Source organism: Peromyscus maniculatus, chromosome 20 (genome assembly GCF_049852395.1).
Source record: "Peromyscus maniculatus bairdii isolate BWxNUB_F1_BW_parent chromosome 20, HU_Pman_BW_mat_3.1, whole genome shotgun sequence".
Taxonomy (NCBI): Eukaryota; Metazoa; Chordata; class Mammalia; order Rodentia; family Cricetidae; genus Peromyscus; species Peromyscus maniculatus.
The window spans coordinates 9,364,473-9,388,499 of NC_134871.1; the positions used below are offsets into that span (position 1 = coordinate 9,364,473).

At 38.4% G+C, this 24,027-nt stretch overlaps 1 protein-coding gene across 1 annotated transcript in view; it reads right to left on the minus strand.

The window, feature by feature from the left end:
* The window catches only part of Colec10 (collectin subfamily member 10), a 43,151-nt gene extending 26,531 nt beyond the window's left edge, over nt 1-16,620 (minus strand). Inside the window, exon 1 of the mRNA XM_006982391.4 lies at nt 16,357-16,620. Within this exon, the coding sequence (XP_006982453.1) occupies nt 16,357-16,504 (148 nt within the window). The 5' untranslated portion in view covers nt 16,505-16,620. The remainder of the gene's footprint in view (nt 1-16,356) is intronic.
* Nucleotides 16,621-24,027: the final 7,407 nt, after the last annotated feature.

The window sequence follows — 24,027 nt, forward strand, 5'->3', positions numbered from 1 at the left end:
AAATATATACATATCTACATTGTACTTCATATATAAATAAATATCTACACTGTATTTCACATAAGATCCAAATCTGACATAGAGAAAGGGAATTGAAATTTCTCATTCATGTTCTTGACAATGGGAATGCATGTGGACAGTAATCTGACAGTAGGGTTAAAGTGCAGTTAACTCTATAAACCTGTAACCCTGGCTGCTCTGGAGGCCAATAGAGAAAGATTACACGTTTAAAGCCTGCCTAGGCCACACAGTGAGTTATAGATCAGCCTGAGCAACTCAATGAGACCCTTTAGAAAAACGAGAGGCCAGTAAGATGGTTCACCGAGTAAAGGCTCCTGCTAACAAGATTGAGGACCCGAGTTCCAGGCCCAGAACCCGCAATGTGAAAGGAGAGAGCCAATTGACTTCTGAAAGCTGTACTTTGACCTCCACACATGGCATGGATGAATTCATAAATAAGTAAATAAATGTAAAATAATAATAATAATAATAATAATAATAATAATAATAATCCTCTAAAGTAAAACAGACAGCTGGGGATATAGTTAAAGAGTAGAGTATTTGCCTAGCATGAATGATGTACTAGGTTCAGGCCCTACTGTTGAAAGGAAAAAACACTAAAATAGAAAAATGTAATACCCTAGTTTACCTCAAGGATCTTTATTTATTTATTTTTTATTTTATTTCATTTTACAATACTATTCAGTTCTACATAACAGCCACAGATTCCCTTGTTCTCTCCCTTCTTGCCCCCCTCCCCTTCCCCCCAGCCCACCCCCCATTCACACCTCCTCCAGATCAAGGCCTCCCCCGAGGACTGCAATCAACCTCATAGACTCAGTCCAGGCAGGTCCAGTCCCCTCCTCCCAGACTGAGCCAAGAGTCCCTGCATAAGCCCCAGGTTTCAAACAGCTAACTCATGCAACGAGCCCAGGACCTGGTACCACTGCCTAGATGCCTTCCAAACAGATCAAGCCAATCAAATGTCTCACCTATTCAGAGGGCCTGATCCAGTTGGGGGCCCCTCAGCCTTTGGTTCATAGTTCATGTATTTCCATTCGTTTGGCTATTTGTCCCTGTGCTTTATCCAACCTTGGTCTCAACAATTCTCGCTCATATAAACCCTCCTCTTTCTCGCTAATTAGACTCCCAGCGCTCCACCGGGGCCTAGCTGTGGATGTCTGCATCCAGATTCCTCAGTCCTTGGATGGGGTTTCTGGCACAACTATTAGGGTGTTTGGCCATCCCATCACCAGAGTAGGTCAGTCCCGACTGTCTCTCAGCCATTGCCAGCAGTCTTTTGCGGGGGTATCTTTGTGGATTTCTCTGGGCCTCTTTAGCACTTTGTTTCTTCCTTTTCTCATGTGTGGTCTTCATTTACCATGGTCTCCTATTCTTTGTTCTCCCTCTCTGTTCTTGATCCAGCTGGGATCTCCTGCTCTCTTTCCCTCGACCCTCACCCTTCATTGCTTCCACTCATGTCCAGGCTGTTCATGTAGATCTCATCCATTTCTCTGTCATTGGGTGATCCCCGTGTCTTTCTTGGGGTCCTGTTTTTCAGGTAGCCTCACTGGTGATGTGAGTAGAAGTCCAGTCATCCTTGTTCCACATCTAGTATCCTCCTATGAGTGAGTACATACCATATTTGTCTTTCTGAGTCTGGGTTACCTCACTCAGGATGATTTTTTTTCTAGATCCATTCATTTGCCTGCAAACCTCATGATGTCATTGTTTTTCTTTGCTGAGTAGTATTCCATTGTATATATGTGCCACAATTTATTTATCCATTCTTCAGTTGAAGGGCATCTAGGTTGTTTCCAGGTTTTGGCTATTACAAACAATGTTGATATGAACATAGCTGAGCAAATGCTCTTGTGGTATGATTGAGCATTTTGGGGTATATGCCCAAGACTGGTATAGCTGGATCTTGGGGGAGATTGATCCCCAATTTTCTAAGAAAGCACCATATTGATTTCCAAAGTGGTTGTACAAACTTGCATTCCCACCAGCAGTGGAGGAGAGTTCCCCTAGTTCCACATCCTCTCCAGCATAAAGTGTCTTCAGTGTTTTTGATCTTAGCCATTCTGACAGGTGTAAGGTGGTATCTCAGAGTTGTTTTGATTTGCATTTCCCTGATGATTAGGGATGTTGAGCAATTCCTTAAATGTCTTTCAGCCATTTGAGTTTCCTCTGTTGAGAATTCTCTGTTTAGTTTTATAGCCCATTTCTTAATTGGACAGTTGGTCATTTTGATGTCTAATTTCTTGAGTTCCTTATATATTCTGGATATCAGTCCTCTGTCAGATGTGGGGTTGGTGAAGATCTTTTCCCATTCTGTAGGCAAGGATCTTTTTTTATAGACATAATTGAATACACATACAAGAATGTTTAGAGCAAAAACAAACAAACAAAAAACCCAGAAACTGTAAATACCTGAAAATGTGTCATTATGAGATTAGTTGAGCCAAACATTGATTAACACTATATTCCAATGATTACAGTTGTATTAAAATACAACACAGTTTTATGCTGATAGTGATAATGATGGATTAGAGAGAGTGATCTGCATATTAGTATGTTCATCATGTCTCTTAGGGAGTATAGTATGGCCCTATTTAGAATAAGGAAAATAAATAGAATGAATATATAGATAAGCCTCAGCAAGAGAAATGAATTCAGAAACAGAAGATATCTTTAAAATCAAAACCCATTAGCTTTTCTTTATACATCATCACTCTGAAATGCTCTCACAATTTGAAAAATATGCCAAAAATAGTGTAAAAATTCTACCCCCTTTCTCTTGCTTTGTAAATCCTACCCATAAATTCTGTCTCAAGTTAATTCCTACATTGTCTGCGTTTCTTGATAGCATTGCTTCCTTGGTAATTCACCATCTGGTTCCTTTTTACTACTTTCTAACTGCTGTCTTGACATATTATTTAAGTAATACACTGGTATTTAACTTCATATTAATGTCAACTACTTAATTTGACTAGACTGTTTTGGGGGGGAAACACTTGGATATCAAGTGCCATTCACAGCCTCAATTTACTGACTTATTTATTGAACAAATATCTGTTGCATTTCTGCTTAGTTGGCTATGAAGCTCTGTGTTAGGCTCTAAGAAGTTGAACATCATCTTAAAACCTGATCTGTGCCTAAGACTTTGGTAAAGGACCTCTGAACAGTGCCTTGCAATGCTGTTCTAACAAGTGAACCTTTGTAAAGATCATTGACCCTTGGAGGTAGGATACTGTTTTTTTCTCATCATAGATGAGTTCGGTGTAATTGATCTCCTTCCCACAAATAACCCCTCACCCTATACTCGTATTTCTTGCTATACTCCTGGAATGAAAACAAGAGGACATTGGAGAATATGCAAGGATAGAATGAATTTGGGGTGACTCAGTTCTAGTTAATAAAGACATGTAGACTGATGCAGAGACTCTGGATACTAGACATTAGTTGTGCATATACACATGTGCTCAAAATTAAAATATTAGATAATCAGAAGAAAGTACAACAGGAAATTACATGCCAGTGCAGCAGGGAAAATAATATCAGAATGGTATTTCCTCATCTGATAGTGACAAGGTAAGAAAAATGCCATAAAAACATCAGTGAGTTCATCTTTTTTTTCATTTTACTTTTATTGAAAAATATTTTTCATACAATATATTCTGATTATAATTTCTTCTTCTCTACCTCCTCCTAGATCCTTTCCACCTTCCCAGCCATCTAAATCCACTGCCTTCTGTTTCTCCTTAGGACACAAATTGGCCACTAAAGCCAGGGAAGCAGATAGGCTAACAGCAGATCTTCATGTATCCCTGCTTTCCTTCAAATCTAGTCCACAGTCTCATCCTTAGCTCTGCAACAGACCACCTGATGATATCTACCCTTCCTTTCTGCACACTTCTCCAGTGAATCACATAGATATTCCCCTCCAAATTTTTTTTCACCCCACTCATTGCTTTATCCCAGTCCCTAACTTTAACAGGCATTCCCTGGGAACCCACAGGCCACTAGGGTCTGAGAAGCAAGTAGGCTAACTGCATATCTTCACCTCTCTCACCATTCCTTCAAGTCCAAACCCACAGTCTCATCCCTAGCTCTGTAGCAGACCACCAGTTGTAGATTCTCCTTTCTGCCCCCATTTCCAGAGGACTAAGCAGATCCTGGCAGAACACCCTGACTTCCTCTCTCTGTGGGTCCCCTTAGTCCCTGAAAGTCCATTCCTATTTCCAATAACTAGAAGCACATTTTACCTGGAAACTCCAATGCCATACCTATCAGGATCCCAGAACAATTTCCTGCCAGGCAACACACAGCCACTACTCTCTTCTAAGAACCAGAGAGGGCAACAGAAACCAAGGAACAAACAGCAACCAGACAAAGACAAGACTAGATATCAGCTCCTGGAATTACAATCTTCCCGAACCCAGATGCCTAGATGTCAGCCTAAAAATGCAATCAATAACAGCAAGGATGATGTGTCTCCACTCGAGTTCAGCAACCCTGCCATTAATGGGCTCTGAGCATTGCAACATAGCTGAACTGCAAGAAAAACCCCTTAAAACAGCCTTGGTGGATATGACAGAGGTCCTCAGGGAAGACATGAATAAGCCCCTTGAAGAAATCTGTGAAAACACAAACAAAATATGATAGAGGTCCTTAAAGAAGAAATGAGTAAAGTAGTTCAAGACTTGAAAGAGAAAATCGAATCAATAAAGAAAATCCCAAATGCAGGAAATTTGGAAATCAAAACTTTAGGACCATGAACAAGAGCGTCAGAGGCAAGCCTCCCAAGAGAACACAAGAAATGGCAGAGAAAAATCACAGGCATTGAGGACACAATAGAAGAAATGGATACCTCAGTCAAAGAAAATGTTAAATTAAAATATAAATCCTGGCACAAAACTTGTAGGAAATCTGAGACACTGTGAAAAGACAAAATCTAAGAACAATAGGTATAGAGGAAGGAGAAGAAACTCAGGTTAAAGGCACAGAAAATATTTTCAAAAAAACCAAAGAAGAAAATTTCCCTGACCCAAAGAAGTACAAGAAGCTTACAGAACATTAAACAGACTGGGACAGAAAAGAAATCCATTTGCTACATAAGAATAAAAACACCAAAGGTACGGAACAAAGAAAGAATATTAAAAGCTTCAAAGGAAAAGACCAAGTAATATAAAAAGGCAGACTTAGAATAATACCAGATTTTTTAATATAGACTCTAAAAGCCAGAAGGACCACAGATGTGAGCCCAGACTATTATACACAGAAAACCTTTCAATCACAATAGACAGAGAAAATAAGATATTCCATGGTAAAACCAAATTTGAATAATATCTCTATATAAACCCTGCCTTCAGAAGGCATGAGAAGAAAACACCAACCTAAAGAGAACACAGGTAATAAATAATCCATGGCCAACAAATCAAAAGAGGGGACACACACACACACACACACACACACACACACACACACACACAAACCACCACCACGACACCACCACCACACCAACAAAATAACAAGTATTAAAAAAAACACTGATCATTGATATCTCTCAGTATCAGTGGACTCAATTCCCCAATAAAAAGACACAGACTAACAGAATTGATGTAAAGTCAAAATCTATTATCCTGCTTCATCCAAGAAACACACTTTAAAATCAAGGATAGATAACACCTCAGAGTAATATTTGCAAAAAGTTACTCCAAACAAATGAACCCAAGAAGCAAGCTGGTGTAATCAATGTAATATATGACAAAATAGACTTCACACCAAAACTAGGGCAGGATACTACCTACTCATCAGAGGAAAAAATCCACCAAGAGGATATTTAAATTCTTAATATCTATGTATGAAAGACAAGGGCACCCAAGTTTATGAAAGAAACACCCCTATAGTTTTAAATCACATATTGACCCACACAATGACAGTGGAAGACTTCAATACCCCCTCCAGCCAATAGACAGGCCAATCAGATAAAAACTAAACAGAGAACTTCTGGAGCTAACTGACAGTATGAACTAAATGGAACTATCAAATATTTACAGAACATTTCACACAAATGTAAAACAATTTACCTTCTTCTCAGCATCTCATGGAACTTTCTCCAAAACTGACCACATACACAAAGCAAGTCTTAATGGACATAAGAAAATTGAAATAACTTCCTACATCTTATCCGACCACCATAGAATAAAACTTGATATCAACAACAACAGAAAGCTTGCAGACTCATGGAAGCGGAACAACTCTCTATTCAATAAAAAATGGGTCAAGACAGAAATTAAGAAAGAAATTAAAAATTTCCTAGAACTGAATGAAAATGAATACATACACAACATACTCAAATTTATGGGACACCAGGAAGGATGCTTTAAGAGGCTCTAAGAGTTCATAGCCCGAAGTGCCTACATAAAAATACTAGAGAGATCTCATACTGGAACTTAACAGCACACCTGAAAGCTATAGAACAAAAAGAAGAAAGTACACCCAGAAGGAGTAGAAGGTAAGAAAAAAAATCAAGATCAAACTGAACAATAAAAGAACTGCTGAAGGTCTTACCATTCCTGAATTTAAGCCGTACTACAGAATTACACTACAGTAATAAAATCTTCATGGAAATGACACAAAGACAGGCACATTGATCAATGGAATAGAATTGAAGATCCAGATATAAATCCACACACCTATGGACACCTGTTTTTTGATAAAGAAGCCAGAAATATACACTGGAAAAAAGGCAGCATCTTCAACAAATGATGCTGGTCAAGCTAGATGGCTGTATGAAGGAGAATCCAAATAGATCCATGTTCATCACCCTGCACAAAACTCAAGTCCAAATGAATCAAAGACCTTAATATAAAACCAGATACCCTGAACTTGATAGAAGAGAAAGTGGAAAATAGCCTTGAAGTTATTGGCACAGGAAAAGACTTTCTGAACAGAACACCTTTAGCACAGGTACTAATTTTAGCAATTAATAAATGTGACCTCATGAAATGGAAAAGCATCTATAAGGCAAAGGACACCATCATTCAGACAAAGCAGCAGCCTACAGAATGGTAGAAGATTTTTACCAACTCCACATCTGATAGAAGTCTAATATCCAAAATATATAAAGAACCCCCAACTGGACAGCAAAAAAAAATAATCAAACTAAAAATGGGGTACAGATCTAAACAGAGAATTCTCAAAAGAGGAAACTCAAATGGCTAAGAAACACATAAAGAAATGTTCAGTAGCCTTAGCCATCAGAGAAACGCAAATCAAAACTACTCTGAGAATTTACCTTATACCAGCCCCATGGCCAAAATAAATATAATAAATGACAAATCATACTGATGCAGAATAATGGGAACACTCATCAATTGCTGGTGGGAGTACAAACTTGTACAGCCACTATGAAGATCAGTATGACAGTTCCTCAGAAAGATGAAAATCAATCTACCTCAAGACCCAGTCATACCACTTTTGGGCATGAACCCAAAGTGTGCTTCATCCTACTACAGAGACACTTGCTCAGCTCATATGAATATATATGGATATCAGCTGTTAAGTCTTCCATAAGCAAGCTACAATGCAAGCTCATCTTAATTTGGGAAAAAAAAATGTCACCTTAGCTATGCTGCAATATAGGAAACTAGATCATGCTCCCTGCATTGTGACTTTGCTTGCTCTCTGCCAGTAATTTGGTCTTGTGTTCTGTGCTGGCTTTGCCACACAATCCCTGTAAGACTGTTTGTTGTGCTTTTCGAAGAACCAACTTAGTAAAAAGCTGACACTTATGAATTAGTAGTTCCAGAAGTCTCTTCTGATCTAACTTTCGGTTTGGCTTCCTTCATGCTACTGTTCCCACTTCATTCCATCTCTTAACTTTGCACAGATTAATGACTCTCCTATCTTTCATTGCCTTGTCATTTGGTGGCCCAGCACATGAACCAGGGACATATGATGACTTCGTTTCAGTTTTTGTCTTCGCATGGCTGTGTTTTCCCTGGTTTATTTTAGGACAGTCAAAACACCACTATTGAAAACATTGTTTTACTTCATCAAATACTATTTCTTACTGTGTTAGCACTATGGCTTGAAATGAATGAATGAATCTGAATCTTGAGTGCAAAGCCTAGTAGGTGGAATCTCTTCAAAGAGGTTGGAATCGGTGGTCCATCTACTCTTCCTTCCAATGTGACATGATTCAGTTAATAGATCATGATCTAAGGTATCAGTGATGGTTACATGAGCAAAATGGGTCACTGTGTTAAGGAGTGAGAATAAGCTGGACTTTATTTCTCTTCAAAACACTTGCCCATAGTAGTTCAGTGAAACCAAAAGTAAAAGCACTCTGCCTGAGTTTTCTTCTCTTTAAAAGGGGAGAAGTGATCCCTATACATGTCATCAGAGCTAAAAATGAAACAATGGACGAGCCTTTTTGTAAATTCTAAAGTGATGTGCATATAATTTGCTAAAAAGATACAAATATTGTCAAGTGGCCACAAGAGACGTAAAATGGTGCTTACAGAGTTCTCACATCAAGCACAATCACAGTAAACAACACAAAAATATTAAATTATTTAGATGCCATTTGACTTGAATATCGGCAGTCCAGAACTTTACTGCGTATATTTACAATCCATCCTGAAAAGAGCAAAGATAACCATAAAGTGTAATTTAAAAGACTTTTATGCATCGGTAGGAGATTGTAGCTCAAATAATTGATGCGTAAAAGCAGGCAGCCTCATTAGGGATGAAATGGCATGAGCTGCGAGGATTGATGAGAACGTTTTAACAGAGTTACCAGGTAATACAAGTGAGGTTTCATAGGTTGAGCTGAGAGGAGTAAGAGAGAAGTTGTTGTTTGGCCTACAACTGTCAACAATGATTGGAGACCAACAGGATGTGTTGCCTCGGATGGATAGGCGCTGATATTTTTTCCTAAAGAAAAAAAGGAATAAAACTGCAAGAACCAGGCTCATTCTCCTCTTGCTTTTGCCAGGCTTTTTATTTGGTCTCATTTACAGAGTCCCTGGGGTCAAGCATTATAATGTCTTCTATGTAGCTCAACTCATTCTTCCTCGCCATGACACCATCAAGTAGTTAGAAAATTCTCCTCCCTGTGTTACAGGTGAGGAAACCCCGGCTTTGATGAGATGTGTCCTGAAGTTTATTTAGTCCTCATAACAAAGCCCAGCTATATTTATACTGCTGCAATTCCCACTTTAGTAATAAAGGATGGCAAGTTCAGGTGGAAAACTACAGAGAAAGGAGAATATAAGTGGTTGGAATGTGGGGTCTTGGGTTTGTATGCTGTGGAAGACTGAAAGTGACTTCGAGGTGGAAGCAGACGCTAACAAAGGGTCTCAAAAAGGGCAGAAAGTAGGTGGTATTTTCCAAGTGGAGTTGCATTTGGAAAGCCAATTTGATAAGCCTATGAATGATGGTTTTTTTTTTTTAATGGAAGTGAGGGGAAATCAAACTTTGATGACCAGGAAGAGCAACAGGAGACAGAAGAAATAGTGATAGCTAGGCTGCATGCTAGACTTGCCTTAGTTTTAAAATAAGCATTTGAGTTGTGCAATAATCCTTTTCCCCCTTTTAAGTTGAAGACACCAGAAGTTTAAGGTAGCATAGCTAAATAAGTTGAAGAGCTCAAATTTAAAATCATATATATATGTATATATATGTATATATATATGTATATATATATATATTTATTTCTCCAAAGCCCACAAGTTTTTTGAAATCTTTTTATTAATTAATTTATTTTGCATCCTGATCACAGCCTCGCCTTCTTCCTCTCCTCTCACTCTCCTCCCACCTCCCTTCCATCCCTCCATCAATCTACCCCTCCTCTGTGTTCTCTTTGAAAGAGGCAGGCCATCTGAGAGAGGCAGGCCCATGGGCATCAGCAAAGCATAGAAAATCAAGCTGCCATAAGGTCAACCAGATCCCCCTGTATTTAGGCTGGACAAGGCAATCCAGCATGAGGAATAGGTTCCCAACAGCCAGCCAAAGCACCAGGGACAGCCCTGCTCCCATTGCCAGGAGTTTCACAAATAGACCAAGCTACACAACTGTCACATATATGCAGAGGGCCTAGATTGGTCCCATGCAGGCTCCCTAGCTGTTGGTTCAGACTCTGTGAGTTCCTACGAGCCAGGTTAGCTGTTTCTGTGGTTTTCCCTCTGATGTCCCTAACCCCCTTGACTCCTACAATCCTTCCTCCCTCTCCTCAGCAGTACTCCCCCAGCTAGGCCCAATGTCTGCCTGTGGGTCTCTGAACTTGCCTCCGTCCATCACTGGATGATGGCTCTCTGATGACAAGTAGAGTAGTCACTAATCCAATCACAGGGGATGGCCAGTTCAGGCGATGCATCCACTGCTGCCAGGAGTCTTAGCTGGGGCCATCCTTGTACTAGTAGAAGTTTCTCTTGTATCAGGCTTCTACTTGACTCCACAAAGCCCCCCTTTTCAGTCATCTCTCTCTAAATACCTTCCCTCCAGCCACCTACTAGTCTGATCCCTCAAGTTCCCATGCCCAACTACCCCCAGCCCAATCAAGAGATCTCCTCTATTCCCCTTTCTATGGAAGATCCATGTATCCCTCCTTGGGCCCTCTTTGTTACCTAGCCTTTATGGGTCTGTATGGTTATCCTTTACTGTACAGTTACTATCCATTTATGAGTGAGTACATACCATGTTTGTCTTTCTGGATCTGGGTTACCTCACTCAGGATGATTTTTTTTTTTTTAAATTCCATCCATTTGCCTTTAAATTTCCTGATGTCGTTGTTTTTAACAGTTGGGTAATATTCCATTGTGTAAATGTACCACATTTTCTTTATCCATTCTTCAGTTGAAGGGCATCTAGGTTGTTTCCAGGTTCTGGCTATTACAAATTAAGCTGCCATAGACATAGTCAAGCAAGTGTCCTTGTGTTATGAGTGAACATTGTTTGCAAAGCCCACAAGTTTTATCAATACACAAGAACCTGTTACTATGGTCCCAAGCAGTGATTTGCACATAGCCAAATAGTTACATAAAGGAACTGGGGAGAGGAACAGAATAAGGGTTATGCTTTTATTAAAATAGAACAAATAATTTTTAAAATCACTACCATTTTCTACCTCCTGATTCATCTTTACACTTTGATGGATTAGGGTTTTATACTTCCCCTCCTAAACTAGCTTTGAAATGTTTTCTTGGCATCTACTCAAAGGAACTGAGAAAAAATGGTTCCAAACACCTACAATGTGGAATATAAAAATTAAAGAAGTCAAGCTACTTGCTTAAATTCTCTGTGAAAGTTACTTGCAAAGAACTGGCTGTTTAATGTATAGAGGTGACCTAATTAATGTGGTCCTATGCCATGCCACACACTGATCTCATAGATCTGTTTTTCTAACGCTAACTTGTCAAACCAAACAATCAATTCACAGACAGTAAGGACAAAGATAATGAAACAGGATGGGATGAAGAGAGTCTAGGATCTCAGTTCCACTTGTAATTTGACCACCAATGCTCCTGAGATTGGCATGACATTGTGCCTCACTAGACCTCAAATTCACAAACCAAAGATCATTGAGAGTTACCTGGCAAGTGATAAGCCTTTAAATTTGAATATGAAGAATTCAAATACCCCCAGGCATACCTGGCCTTATATATGAGGAAGTCACAAGAAACCTTCTTACTGGACATTGAGAATTATTTGGAGAAATAACCAAAATTGCATCAGTTCTGCAATATAGAGCCATGCAAAATAATAATAAAGAAGTTGACCAAATATATGTCCCTTTTCTTATGGTTAATGGATTTTTCTGGGGAAAAGCTCATTTCTCCCAGTAAGAGTGATCTCCACTGCCTTCTCTCGATGCATGATCTCTCTTATTGAAAAAGAGCAGAGAAACACACACCCTTGTTGCTTTGTGCTCAGATGTGTGCCCTCATCACTCCATGAATGAATTCACGGGGACCAAGGGAAGTTTTAAGTGAAACTCAAAGCAACTAGTTTCTTGGCCCATACAATACTATGTCTGTCCCACTCACCATGGCTTTGAGGGCCCTTCTGGCTAGAGCATTCAGCAGGCTGACTGGAACAGACGATACAAATGGAACTGTGTTGAATCCAAGTCTAATCAGCCCTTTCCAGCTCAGTGGCATGTGGTCTAGTGACACTGTAGCTATGAACCTCAGTTTCTTTATATGGCCAATGGGAATTATATATCCTTTACAAAGTTTATTGAGATAATTAAAGTGCACTGGGGTGACAAAGTACTTATATAGCTACAAATGACAATATTTTTTTAAATGACAATATTACTTAACATGTGTTAGACTAGAGTACAATAGTGCTTACTTCCAAATAAATGAAATATCAGTGTTAATTATTGTAGAGGACATATTTATCATTTGAGCATACTTTAATGTCCAGTACAACCCATGAGCTGAGATGACATGAACTCGATGTCCTGAGATAGTGAAGAACCAGTTATCACCAGAAGGTAGCTAGTGGCTGCACTTTTATTTATTTTTTCCTTTTGTTTTATTTTACAATACCATTCAGTACATTTCACCACAGATTCCCTTGTTCTACTCCCTCCTGTTCCCTCCCCTTCCCCCCAGCCCACGCCCCATTCACACCTCCTCTAGGGCAAAGCCTCCCCCGAGGACTGAGATCAACCTGGTAGACTCAGTCCAGGCAGGTCCAGTCCCCTCCTCCCAGATTGAGCCAAGCATCCCTGCATAAGCCCCAGGTTTCAAACAGCTAACTCATGCAATGAGTCCAGGACCTGGTACCACTGCCTAGATGCCGCCCAAACAGATCAAGCTAATCAACTGTCTCACCTATTCAGAGGGCCTGATCCAGTTGGGGGCCCCTCAGCCATTGGTTCATAGCTCATGTGTTTCCATTCGTTTGGCTATTTGTCCCTGTGCTTTATCCAACCTTGGTTTCAACAATTCTCGCTCATATAAATCCTTCTCTTTCTGACTGAGCTTGGGAATCCACTTGGCGTTTCTAAGATTATTTCCTCATGTGAATGCTTAGGATATAGATAATGGACTCTATGGAAATCCAAATATATGGATGCTGTGAAATTAAACAAGATGATGTATTCAAAACTTTCTTGCAGTTTGCCAAGCATCCTCCAAATACCCCTTACAGATGTTTTTAATTTTTTTCTTATCCATTGTTGTTCTTCACTTAAACCACCAGAGGTCAGAATTTCACATAAGTTGCTTAAAGAAACCTCCATGGTAGGGATGAAAATCAAAAAAGAACATTTCCTGCTAGGTAGTCTAAAACAAATATTTCAAGGACAGAGGAAATATAATGGGGACTTTCAGCAAAGATGTCTAGAGTAACTAGAATGCTTAACTCCAAAACTGTTACTGGGTGCACTTGATAAGCAGGCAAAAGAAAGAGAAACAAAATGTGTTGAATATACACTAATGATATCTGAACAAGACTAATTTATGGTGATTATTTCATCTTAAAAATAATAAGAAATATGTGTGAGGAATGCCCACTTTTCAAATAAAGAAGTGGAAGCGTAAGTAGCTCAAAGAGAATCAAGTGCTTTTCCTCTATTAGGATGTGCTTCGGAAATGACCCTGAAAACGTGTTTGTCTATTGAACAGCATATTCTATAACTGGATAGTATTATTGGCGTTTCATCTGCAAGTCTGAGTAATTCATTTAGTTTCCACTTGCTGAAACAAATTTAGAGTTAAGTTCCTTTAATTATCTGTTTCTCAGAGTATCTAGAAATTTCTGAGCAAAGTACTGCTCTGCTGGTAAACACAGAAATGAGATGGATTAGCCATGGAGAAAAGAATGCATTGGTTTGATTGTAGGAGAAAAGATACTGGAGAAAAAAACTATAATTTGGCTCTTTAAAATGTCTACTTGGCCATCAAAAAATTTGTTTTCCTTCTGAGGAGCCCAGTAACCAGGTCTGCCTTCCTTGGTGCTGGGGAGGAGTTGCTAAAATTTTTACAAGGAATGAATGAGATGTAGTTTACATTCAAAAAAGGTCCCATGTATTTCTTGTGCATCCAACTCTAATACTCTGCCCAGAACAGAGAAAAGGTAGCAGTAACCATGTTGCTGTACTGGGAAGGCAGTTCACAAAGATTCAGGTCAACTAGGAGCTCAGCCCCAGAGCTTGAATCCCAAACTTGCTACTTAGAGATGAGTCCTAAAATGGGTTCCTTATCTCAGCATCAAACTCAAGTCATTTGACATGGTGCCTGGATTTGGCAAGTGTTCAGTATCTTACAGAGTTGTAGAATCTCTTTACTAAGATGGGAACTTAGAATGCCCTTGTTGCAAAGACCACATGCTGCAGAAGAGGAAACTGTATCCGTATCTTTAAGCTGAGAAGTTCTGAAACACAGTGTTCCAAAGCACCTCTCTCAGTTTCTCCTTCAAGGTACACTCACATCTCCATCCTTCCATACTCACTTATGATCTGTTCACAGTTCTCCCTGGGGTCAGGAAGAGAGTTAAGCTTTGGCAGATCGAAATAGTACCTGAGTTTCTAGTGAGAAGACTCAAGCTTTGCACTAAAAGTGAAGAAATAATGGAAGAAGACTCATCAACACTACTGGTTTCAATAAACACTATATATAGATTGAAGTGATAAAATGAAATAATGGGTTTATTTTTTTAAAAAGGTAGATGTCTTGTTTATCCTTATAAAGACATACATTTAAAAAAATGAATTCAGTGGTCCACAGGTAGACAAGGGTGGCCCTGAACCTGCAATGCTCCTGCTTCAACCCCCTGAATGCTGTGGTACCTGGCTGATTTTGCATGCAACCTTTGAAAATGAAGAGTTGATGAGAGACTTTCTCATGTTTCTCCTGCAGTCTTGCTCTTGCCTATACAAATACTGTCCCCATCTGTTCTAAAGAATCATGCCTGAGCCTCAACTCAAAACCTTCACAGGAAACCTATGGAAAACAATGTATCTCTTTACTGTTCATGACACTAATATATTATCTGGTGTACTGCTGTGCCTAAAACAGGGCCTGACAATGAACAGTCAATGCCCGTTAGTTGAATTGCCAGAGTCATATTTAGTGCTATGTTTAGGGTATTAAGAGTTTCTTGTGCATTCTTATTCCATTGTGAAAACTGTAGCTTTTTCTTCAAGGGAAAAGAAAACTTAGCGGTGTTATTCTCAACTAGATTCCCTCTGTTGCACAATTGAGGAAGGCATCAATATTCAGTCTTCATGACACTACAGGGAAAACACAGTTTTCTTGCATTCTGTGAAAAATCTAGTAATGAATTTAAGTAAATACTTTATTTCTAACCCAAACTTTCTTTTCTGAACATTTGCCCTGACATTATTCATTTATTCACCCAAGAAATTATTTGGAAGCCCCAAGGTCTCACTGTAACTCCCTGCATTTATTTTATGGTATCAAAGGTTAGAAGTTGGATTGCAATCCTAGGAGAAAATTAATTCACTGATTAAGAAAAATGCACTTTAAGCAATACATATTTAAATAACTGACAAGAATTGAGCTGTTTTTTCTTTCTTTTTTTTTTTAAATGCCCCCTTTTTTTATAGCTCAGGTTTTTAGCAGCTACCATTCTTCCACCAATAGCCTGGGGAAGCATCACATGAATTACTAATAAGAGAGAAGCAAGGTGCAGTGAGTTCAGTGGCCACTTTCAAAACAAAAGGGTAAGAGCTGAAACCAGGAAAACAGATTTATTAAAAACAAAACAACAACAAAGCCCAACTAGGGCTAGAAGCGTATTTGGACTTTGGACCTCGACCTTACATGGGGGAAAAAATATTCTACCATTCTTCAGCTGAAGGCAGTTGACCTCGGAGATTCCACTTTTAAATAAAGAAATGCTCATTTATATATGACTTTTGGTCCTTCATTAAAACATAATCTTCCTCACTGGAACGCAAAATCCCATTAATTACAAAAGATATACTTCAGAATAAATTTTTATTTTTTGACCTCCTTGTTGTTTCTTTTGAGAATCAGTGTGAGTGAGGAAAAGGAGGAAGGGCAGCAGCCCCAGAGTAAGAGGAAGTGCACTAATCACGGTGGTTATGAATCTTCATCTCCTGTTGGAAGAGTTTCTCACAGCCATCAGTGAGTGCTGTCAGACGCACATCCCAGGATTCCACCTTGCCCTACTTTCTCCTACCTACAACCAAGGGAAGCCTACAGTAAGTAATGAATAGTCGAGTGAATTCCAAGATAGACAGGAAGTCAGGGAGGAGAGGGAGAGGAGTCACATAGCAGCTAGGGTGGACTGGAGGTGGGGAAAGAGATCATACATACTACATGAAATTTGAGGTTTCTTCCTCACCTTTAGGTCCTGGTGAAATTGTGTGTGTGGCACAGACTTCTGCAGCAGGTCGGCTATCAATATCCAGACCCAGACTCTGAAACTGCAAGAGAAAGAGCAGCAGCAGGGTGAACTGGTTGCTTCCAAGCAGGGCTCTAAAGCCATTCATGACTTCAGTTCTTCAAAAGAGGGTCTCCAAGACATGCTAAGTAAACAGCATTCTTTTTAAGGGAAACCTGCTACAGAGAAAAAAAGGAAGGAACTGAAAAGTGCATTCCAGAAAGGGCTGCAAAGACAAGCAGGAGGCATTCATTCCCTTGGTTGTTTATTTTCTCAGGATCCCAAATGGGCCATACAATGTCCAGACTGTTTCTTTTCAAGTGACAACAGTTTATTGAAAATTATCTCTAAACTAAACACTTGGATGTGCAGGTCACTGGAACCCTCCCCATGAGCTGAGAGAATAGAGAGGATTGCTGTTTAGACCTCCAGCTGGCTACTTAGTTTGCATTAAGCTTAAACACTGCATTCCAGGAGTGTGGAGGAGGTTCTGACCTGCGATTTCTGCACATGTTGCAAACACCCTGCGTGCCTTTGAGTTTTTCCACAAAGTAATTCTCCTTATTGAATGTGGCAGTTGACCACAGATGCTCTCAATATTCCCGATGACATAGCTCTTTCTCTGGAGACCAAAAATTACCTTGGGAGTAAGCCCCAGATGAATGAATAACCAGATTTTCTGCAAATCAATCTGGTTATAAATCTAGCTATTAAACATAATGATAACTTTAGGATTGGTAATTGCCCTTCTAGCACACCATTTTAAGGAGATAATGTGAAATGAAGACAGCTTTATTTGAAAAATGTGACAAAATGGGGAAGACGATGGTTTGCCTATCCACATAGTAATAGTTGACAAATTTTGGTGAAATAGAAATGTGCGAGTATGATGTTTGTCGTAAGTTCTTTACTTAATTGGGCAGAAAGTGCCCAATTATATGTCTTAAAAGACAAAGTTTTTATATAGATTGTATGGATTTGATGTAGACATGTAGCCATGACTGTAGGGATTGAGATCTCTGTATTTCTCTAATATCTCTATTCTCATGTGTCTGTCTACTGCACTACAAACAGCCTAGACTTAACTATATATTTACTGGAAATTTAGAATCAGTCATTAACATTGGGCTCCTAATATTCTTTTTTTAAAATTATCTCTCTGTCTCTGTCTATATCACTGACTCTTTCACTTGTGTGTGTGTGTGTGTGTGTGTGTGTGTGTGTGTGTGTGTATACAGTGTGTAGGTAAGAGCACATGCAAGGATGTGTGTGTGTGTGTGTGTGTGTGTGTGTGTGTGTGTGTGTGTGTGTGTGTGTGTGTGTGTGTTGAGGCCAGGGATCAACATTAGGTGTCAATTGCTATCCACCTTATTTTTTAAGATGATGTCTCTCACTGTACCTACAACTTGCCAATTTGGTTAGGGCAGCTAGCTGGCCAACAATCTCCTAGGATCCTCTTATCTCCCCTCCCTGAGCACTGGGATTACAGGCATAGGCCACTGTGCCTGGCTTCTTTATATTGATATTGGATATGAAAATCAGGTCCCCATACTTTTATGGCAAGCATTTTGTCAACTGATTTATCGCCCCAGACCCTTATATTCTTTATTTTTAAATTGTTATATTGCTAGATATACTATCTAGAGTTGGATGGAAGACATTTCCAACCCATTCTTCTTCAGTTTGAAAATGAAAGTCCTTACAGGTATGACTTAAGAGTTAGTTCTTCAGAGATCTCATTACAAAAAACAAACAAACAAAAAACAAAAACATACACGCTAACTTCTCAGTGCTGGCATAACAAAGCACCTAAAATTGAGTACTTGAGTAACAGAAATTTGTACCGAAGTACTTCCTGGGTGAGAGGGAACCGTTCCTCTCAGTAGCAATAGGTATGGAGTGAGTAAACTGTTCACAAAATACAGAGAGGAGGAAGGAAGGAATCTGACATTGATAGAAGCATCATTATAGACAAGAGATGATTGATCTCACTATTACCTCATTTTAGTCAAGTCCACCCTGTAGAACAGATTGCAAGCCACCCATTTTGCAGATAAAGCAGCTGATGCTCAGAAAGGCTAAGCCATTTGTCTAAAGGCAAGCATTGAAGAAGCCAAACACACACGATCAAATGAAAATTATTTCCCCAAATCCTTGCTCTTAAAATACAATTTGGTTTCCACAAGGGTGGGTGCTCTCAAGTTTTGAGGATGCATTGATTTTCAGTCATTTAGATGCCCAGAGCGGATGTAGTGATCAGGTGGACAGTGACAGGAAGAAAGTGAGGACAACCACAGTGATGCTAGAAGCCTCAGATTCCACATCTGTCACTTGTGGGTACACAGCAGTGAAAAATGACTCCATCCCAATGGCCATGCAGCACATAAAGTGAGTTTTGACTTTAAATCTAATGCTCTTTAGAAATTGATGCCCTTTAAATTATTTAGCCTAATCTGAACCTATTTCACTTCTTTCGTTTCTTTTCAAGGATTCCCAGGAACACAGTGAAAGTAGACTGGTTAAATTTATACATAGGGATGCTCTGGTTAGCAATCTGAAGGAAAGGCCAGGCTTAGTATCTTTCCTCGACATAGTATATTTCTTCCATCTTCAATCACCACCCTTTACTAAACAGTGCGCAAAGTACCTTTCTATATTTATCAATAGAATCTTACATCAAAATTTAAGTTGTTATGCATTATTCACATATTTTACATGTAAAATTATATCTAACCATATATTATATGTTATTGGTGGCATTTTAGACCTTATTGATGTTATCAATATGAATAACACTGTAATGGGTGTCTTTTTCATCTCTGCAGCTAGTCTGTGTTCACTCTTTTTGACCCTTAAGGGAGGCAAATGCACGTGGCTTGTGAATTCATTGAATGTTACAAACCATAGATAAAAAGAAACAAACAATTTAAGATGGTATCATAGCATACTCATCTTGCTTACGCCATTTGTTTTCAGATTTTGTTCTTATTTTTTGGTTTGAAAACTATAGTTCTGCTTCTTTATCACTGATAAACATGGAGCTTATAGCTATGATATTCAAAAAGGATTTTCATATATTAGGGAGTAACAGAGATATACAATACATGTACCATATATCCCATCTTTTAACTAAAAAGGCTGCCCTCAAAAATTACTTCATGGCTTTAATTTGGAGGACTTGGAAACATATTATTCACTTAAGTGAATCTGGAACGGAATTGCCTTTGAAGTAAAAACAGTTAGGCCTTTTGGGTTAAAGAAATACCAGAATGGAGATTATAAAGAGGAAGTTTGGAATGCAGGTCTTAAATATCAGTGAAAGTCTAGGACTGGTATTTCTTTGGGGGACACACAGGTATAGAGGTTGTAGGTGAAAGCTACATAATGAATGAATAATTTAATCTTTAACATTAATTTTTAAGGAAGGCAAATACATATACACACATATCACAAAACAAAAGAAAATCTGTAAGAAATGTGGTTTAGAACACAAATGAACAAAGGTGGATGTCTTTGAATGGTTCCCGAGTCTCATTACCTTAATTACTTACTCTCACCACTTGAAAACCAAGGATTATTTCTTCGCAGTGTTTAAATAATCCTTGGTTTCCAGTTAAACCTAAGCACCACGACAAATGAATCAATGGAGTCAGCACTGATTTCTTAACAAGTTTGTTGATGAATGAAAAACAATAATACTAGAAAGTGTTGATAGGAACACTTGTGACTCATTTAAGGCAGCAGGTTATGTGCATGGTACTAACATTATGCAAAGGCTTATCCAAGCTCCTTGATGTTTCAATAAATATGGGATGACAGAGATTTTAAAACAGAACTTTGAAATTGTCAAATTATGTTAAATGTGTTTCCTTTAGTGTGCTAAAAATACCTCCTGCTGCCCAGGGAGGCTTGGACTGGCATTTTTAAGACTTCACTTTCACTTACTCCCCAAACTGAAGCAACTGAGAAATTCAAGTCAACATTGGTTTTACTTTAGAACATTGTGTTGAAACAGAAAAGCCCAAGAAGTTTATAGCTACAATCAAATTGGAAGATTGTTAAAACTAGATTCCCAAAGAAAAGAATCTATGGCTGGCTTTCAAATCTGTCTCCAGAATTCAACATTTTCTTGACTCCTTTCTTCTTCTAGTTTCCAGGACAATACATTTCAGTCTTAGCAGTGACCAAATATGACATGCCATTAAAATGAATAGCACATGACTTTTCTTTCCATTATTCTCCTGCACATTTTGAATGGGTTGAGTGTGAGTGGCAGCTTCCTGTAGATGTATATCCATATCCTGACCCTGAATTTGTGAATTGGGCCTTAGCAGGCAGAAGTGTTTAGCAGATGTAATTAAGCAAGACGTTTTAAAATGAGATCATGAATTATCTGGGTTGGCCTTAAGTCCAATGGCAGGAGTCCCTGTAGGAGACACCCAAACAGAGTGACAAAGACAAGAGTAGAAACACATGTGAGGATAGAAGCAGGAGCTGGAGTTAGGCAACATAAGCTAAGCAATAGCCTTGCATCTGCTAGAAGATGTAAAAGGCTGTGAAACAGTCTCCCCATGAGCTCAGAGTGAGCTCAGCCGTGCTGACACCTTGAGCTTGGATCTTTGGCCTTAAGAAACATGAGGTAATAAGTTCCTGTTGTTTTAGCCCAAGTTTGCGCTAATTTGTTACAGCAGTCCTAGGAATCTGAAATGCCATTCTTGTGATTTTCGTGCACAGTTACTGGAAGAAATGACACATGAAAACATTTGTCAGTGCCTGACAGAGACCTAGAAACATCTGTTCTTGTGCATTTTAATTATCGTGGATCCAGCTTAGATGGTATCTGGAGGGAAAACCAAATCCAAGGTATGAAATGAGCATATCCTAAGGCAGAAGTGTTTCACCAGCAAAAACAAGTGGAACAACCACCTCGTCTCCACAAGAGGTTTCCTGACAAGCTGATAGAACTTGACATTGGAGCTTTGGACTTTTGGCTTTGTCCATTCTTGTAGATGCTTTATTGGATTTGAGTTTTCCCTGTGCGTCGACTAAATTTGATGGAGTTTGGAAGCAATGGAATTCAGTAGAATGGCTTTTACAGCACATATTTAGAAGACAGTGTGCAAATATACCCATCATTATTTTACATTTTACATTTCAAATTAAATATGGATGAAAGCATAATTTAAAAACTCAAATGATGTTAGCAGACTCATGAAATAAAAACAGAAGCTCACTGCTCCTTGCTTTCCACTCCTGGTTATTGTTCCCATAAGGAAACTATTCTAACAATTTTAGTGTTTATTCATTTATCTCTTCTACATTTTAAATAACAAATAGATAATTATGATATTTTTAAAATATAGATACATATTGGCTTCTTAATATGGAAGACAAACAATTCTTTTCCTCTTTTCATCTGCCCGATATGTATTTCTGCTGATTTTATCTTTGCAATTTAATAATAGTATAAATCTGGAACAATAGTCAATATTTATTTTATGGTTGTTCCACTAAAATTACTCACAGTCAAGTCACAAAATGCACTATAATTGCATTTTTTGTACTGTTTTTTTTTTCTGGAATTTAATTATTGTATTATTTTCTTTTGCATAGATTTCTATGTACCAGTCCTAATACACACACAAATTCTTTGAGATTTATTGCTTCCACGGATATGTAAAATGTTCAATTAGTTTTTACTGTTCTTGTTAGATATATCTCTTCTGAAATCCTTCTCCTTATTGCTTTAGTTAGGCTGATATGCTTATTACAGAGTTATGCTGCAATTTCTCTTTGGCATTGTGTAGGGATGAAATTATAGTCCCTTTTCTGATATCCATGTATTTTTCTCTAGGTTCCATCTCTCATTTTTGTGCAATATGTTCTATAGTAGTTTGCTGGGACAAAGTGAACTATAGATTAAATTTAGAGACAATATATTTCTGAAAATATAATACTTACACCTTTGCACACGTGAAGGTTTTGCTGGGTATAGAATCCCAGGGTAAAATAACTCCCCCGCCCTGATGTGTAGAGACATTGCTCTGGTTTTGCCATTGAGAAATTTAATGTTGTTCATGTTCTCTACATTTTGTAATGAGTTTTCTGTACTCTTCTCTGAAGATGTTTGACAACATTTCATTTTATATTGCATATTCTGTAAAGTTAGCAATATGACCTTGAGATTGGCCTCTACATATCCTTCATAAGGTTATCTGTGGTTCATTGGGTCTTGAAATGAGTGTTCATTAGTGCTACAAGTTTTCTTGTATTACTTTCCTCGACTTCTTTGTCAGTCATCTCCATATTCTCCGTATTTACTTTAATCTTTCTCTCTATATTTTCATAAATATATTGAGTAATTTAAGCTGATACTCTAATATTTTTCAACCTCTGCCTTTTAATTCTTCTCTTGGAAATAATTCATATTTTATATTGAAACGTTATAAATTAATTGTATTTAAAGAATTTAATTTATTCAACAGTATTTATTATGTACTTGAGTACTTATTACATGTCATGATTTTTTTTACTTCTTAATAGGGCCTAGTTTTTCCTGCATAAATGACTGAACACGGAGTCTTATGAATGCCAGGCAAGCACTTCTTCACTGAGCTATATTCCTCACCTTCTTTTTACCGTTTCTTTTGAGAGACAGTGTTGCTCAGTTTCTCAGGCTAGTCTTGAGCTTCTTCTGTAGCTCAGACAGACCTTGAATTTGTGATCCTCTCGCCTCGGTCTCTTAAATCACTGGGATTGCAGGCTTGTGCCACTAGTGTTGGCTGTTACATCTGTCTTTGTTTCAATAATTTATCACCTTAGCTTTCTATCCATTACAGTCTTCAGAGAAGTATTTTCTGTTTCTTAGATTATGCCTATTTAATATAAATTTCCCAATTTCTGTTGGTTTAAAATTATGTATTTCTTGTCTCTCTCTGTTAAAATGTGTGGCCACTCCATGCTAATCCATTCATAGTTAAGATCTATGAAATGTTATGAGGAAGCTCTAAAATCTACAAATGGAATTAGTTGACTGGATTGTGATGATTAGTTTTAATTGTCAATGCAATTATAATCACGTGAGAACAGTGTATTAGCGAGGGATTGTCTAGATTAGGTGGGCCTGTGGGTATGTCTGTAGGGAAATGACTTCATTTTGTTTATTGATGTAAGAAGACTTAGCCCACTGTGGGTGGAACTATTCTCTGGGCTTGTGTCATGGACTGTATAAGAGTGGAAAAATGGTCTGAGTAGTAAGACGTATGCAATCATTCATTTTGCTTTAGACTATGGATATGATGTGACTAGCTGTTTTGAATTCTTGCTGCTTTAATTTTCATGTTATGGTGAACTGTAACCTGGAAGTGTGAGTTAACCCTTTCTACACTAAATTGCTTTTTAGCGAGGTATTTTATCATACCAACAAAATTGAAACCAGGATATTCACAGATTGCAGCTACAGAAATGTAGGGTAAAATGATAGCGATGCCCTAATTTATGAAGAGCCATCTATTCTTATCATTTTTAGAGCTTTTTCCTGACCTAGACAATTCACTTAGGGTATTCTAATCTTTTGCCCAGTGTGACATACGTATATCCTTAATTGCATTTAATTATGGGTAGCATTTAAAT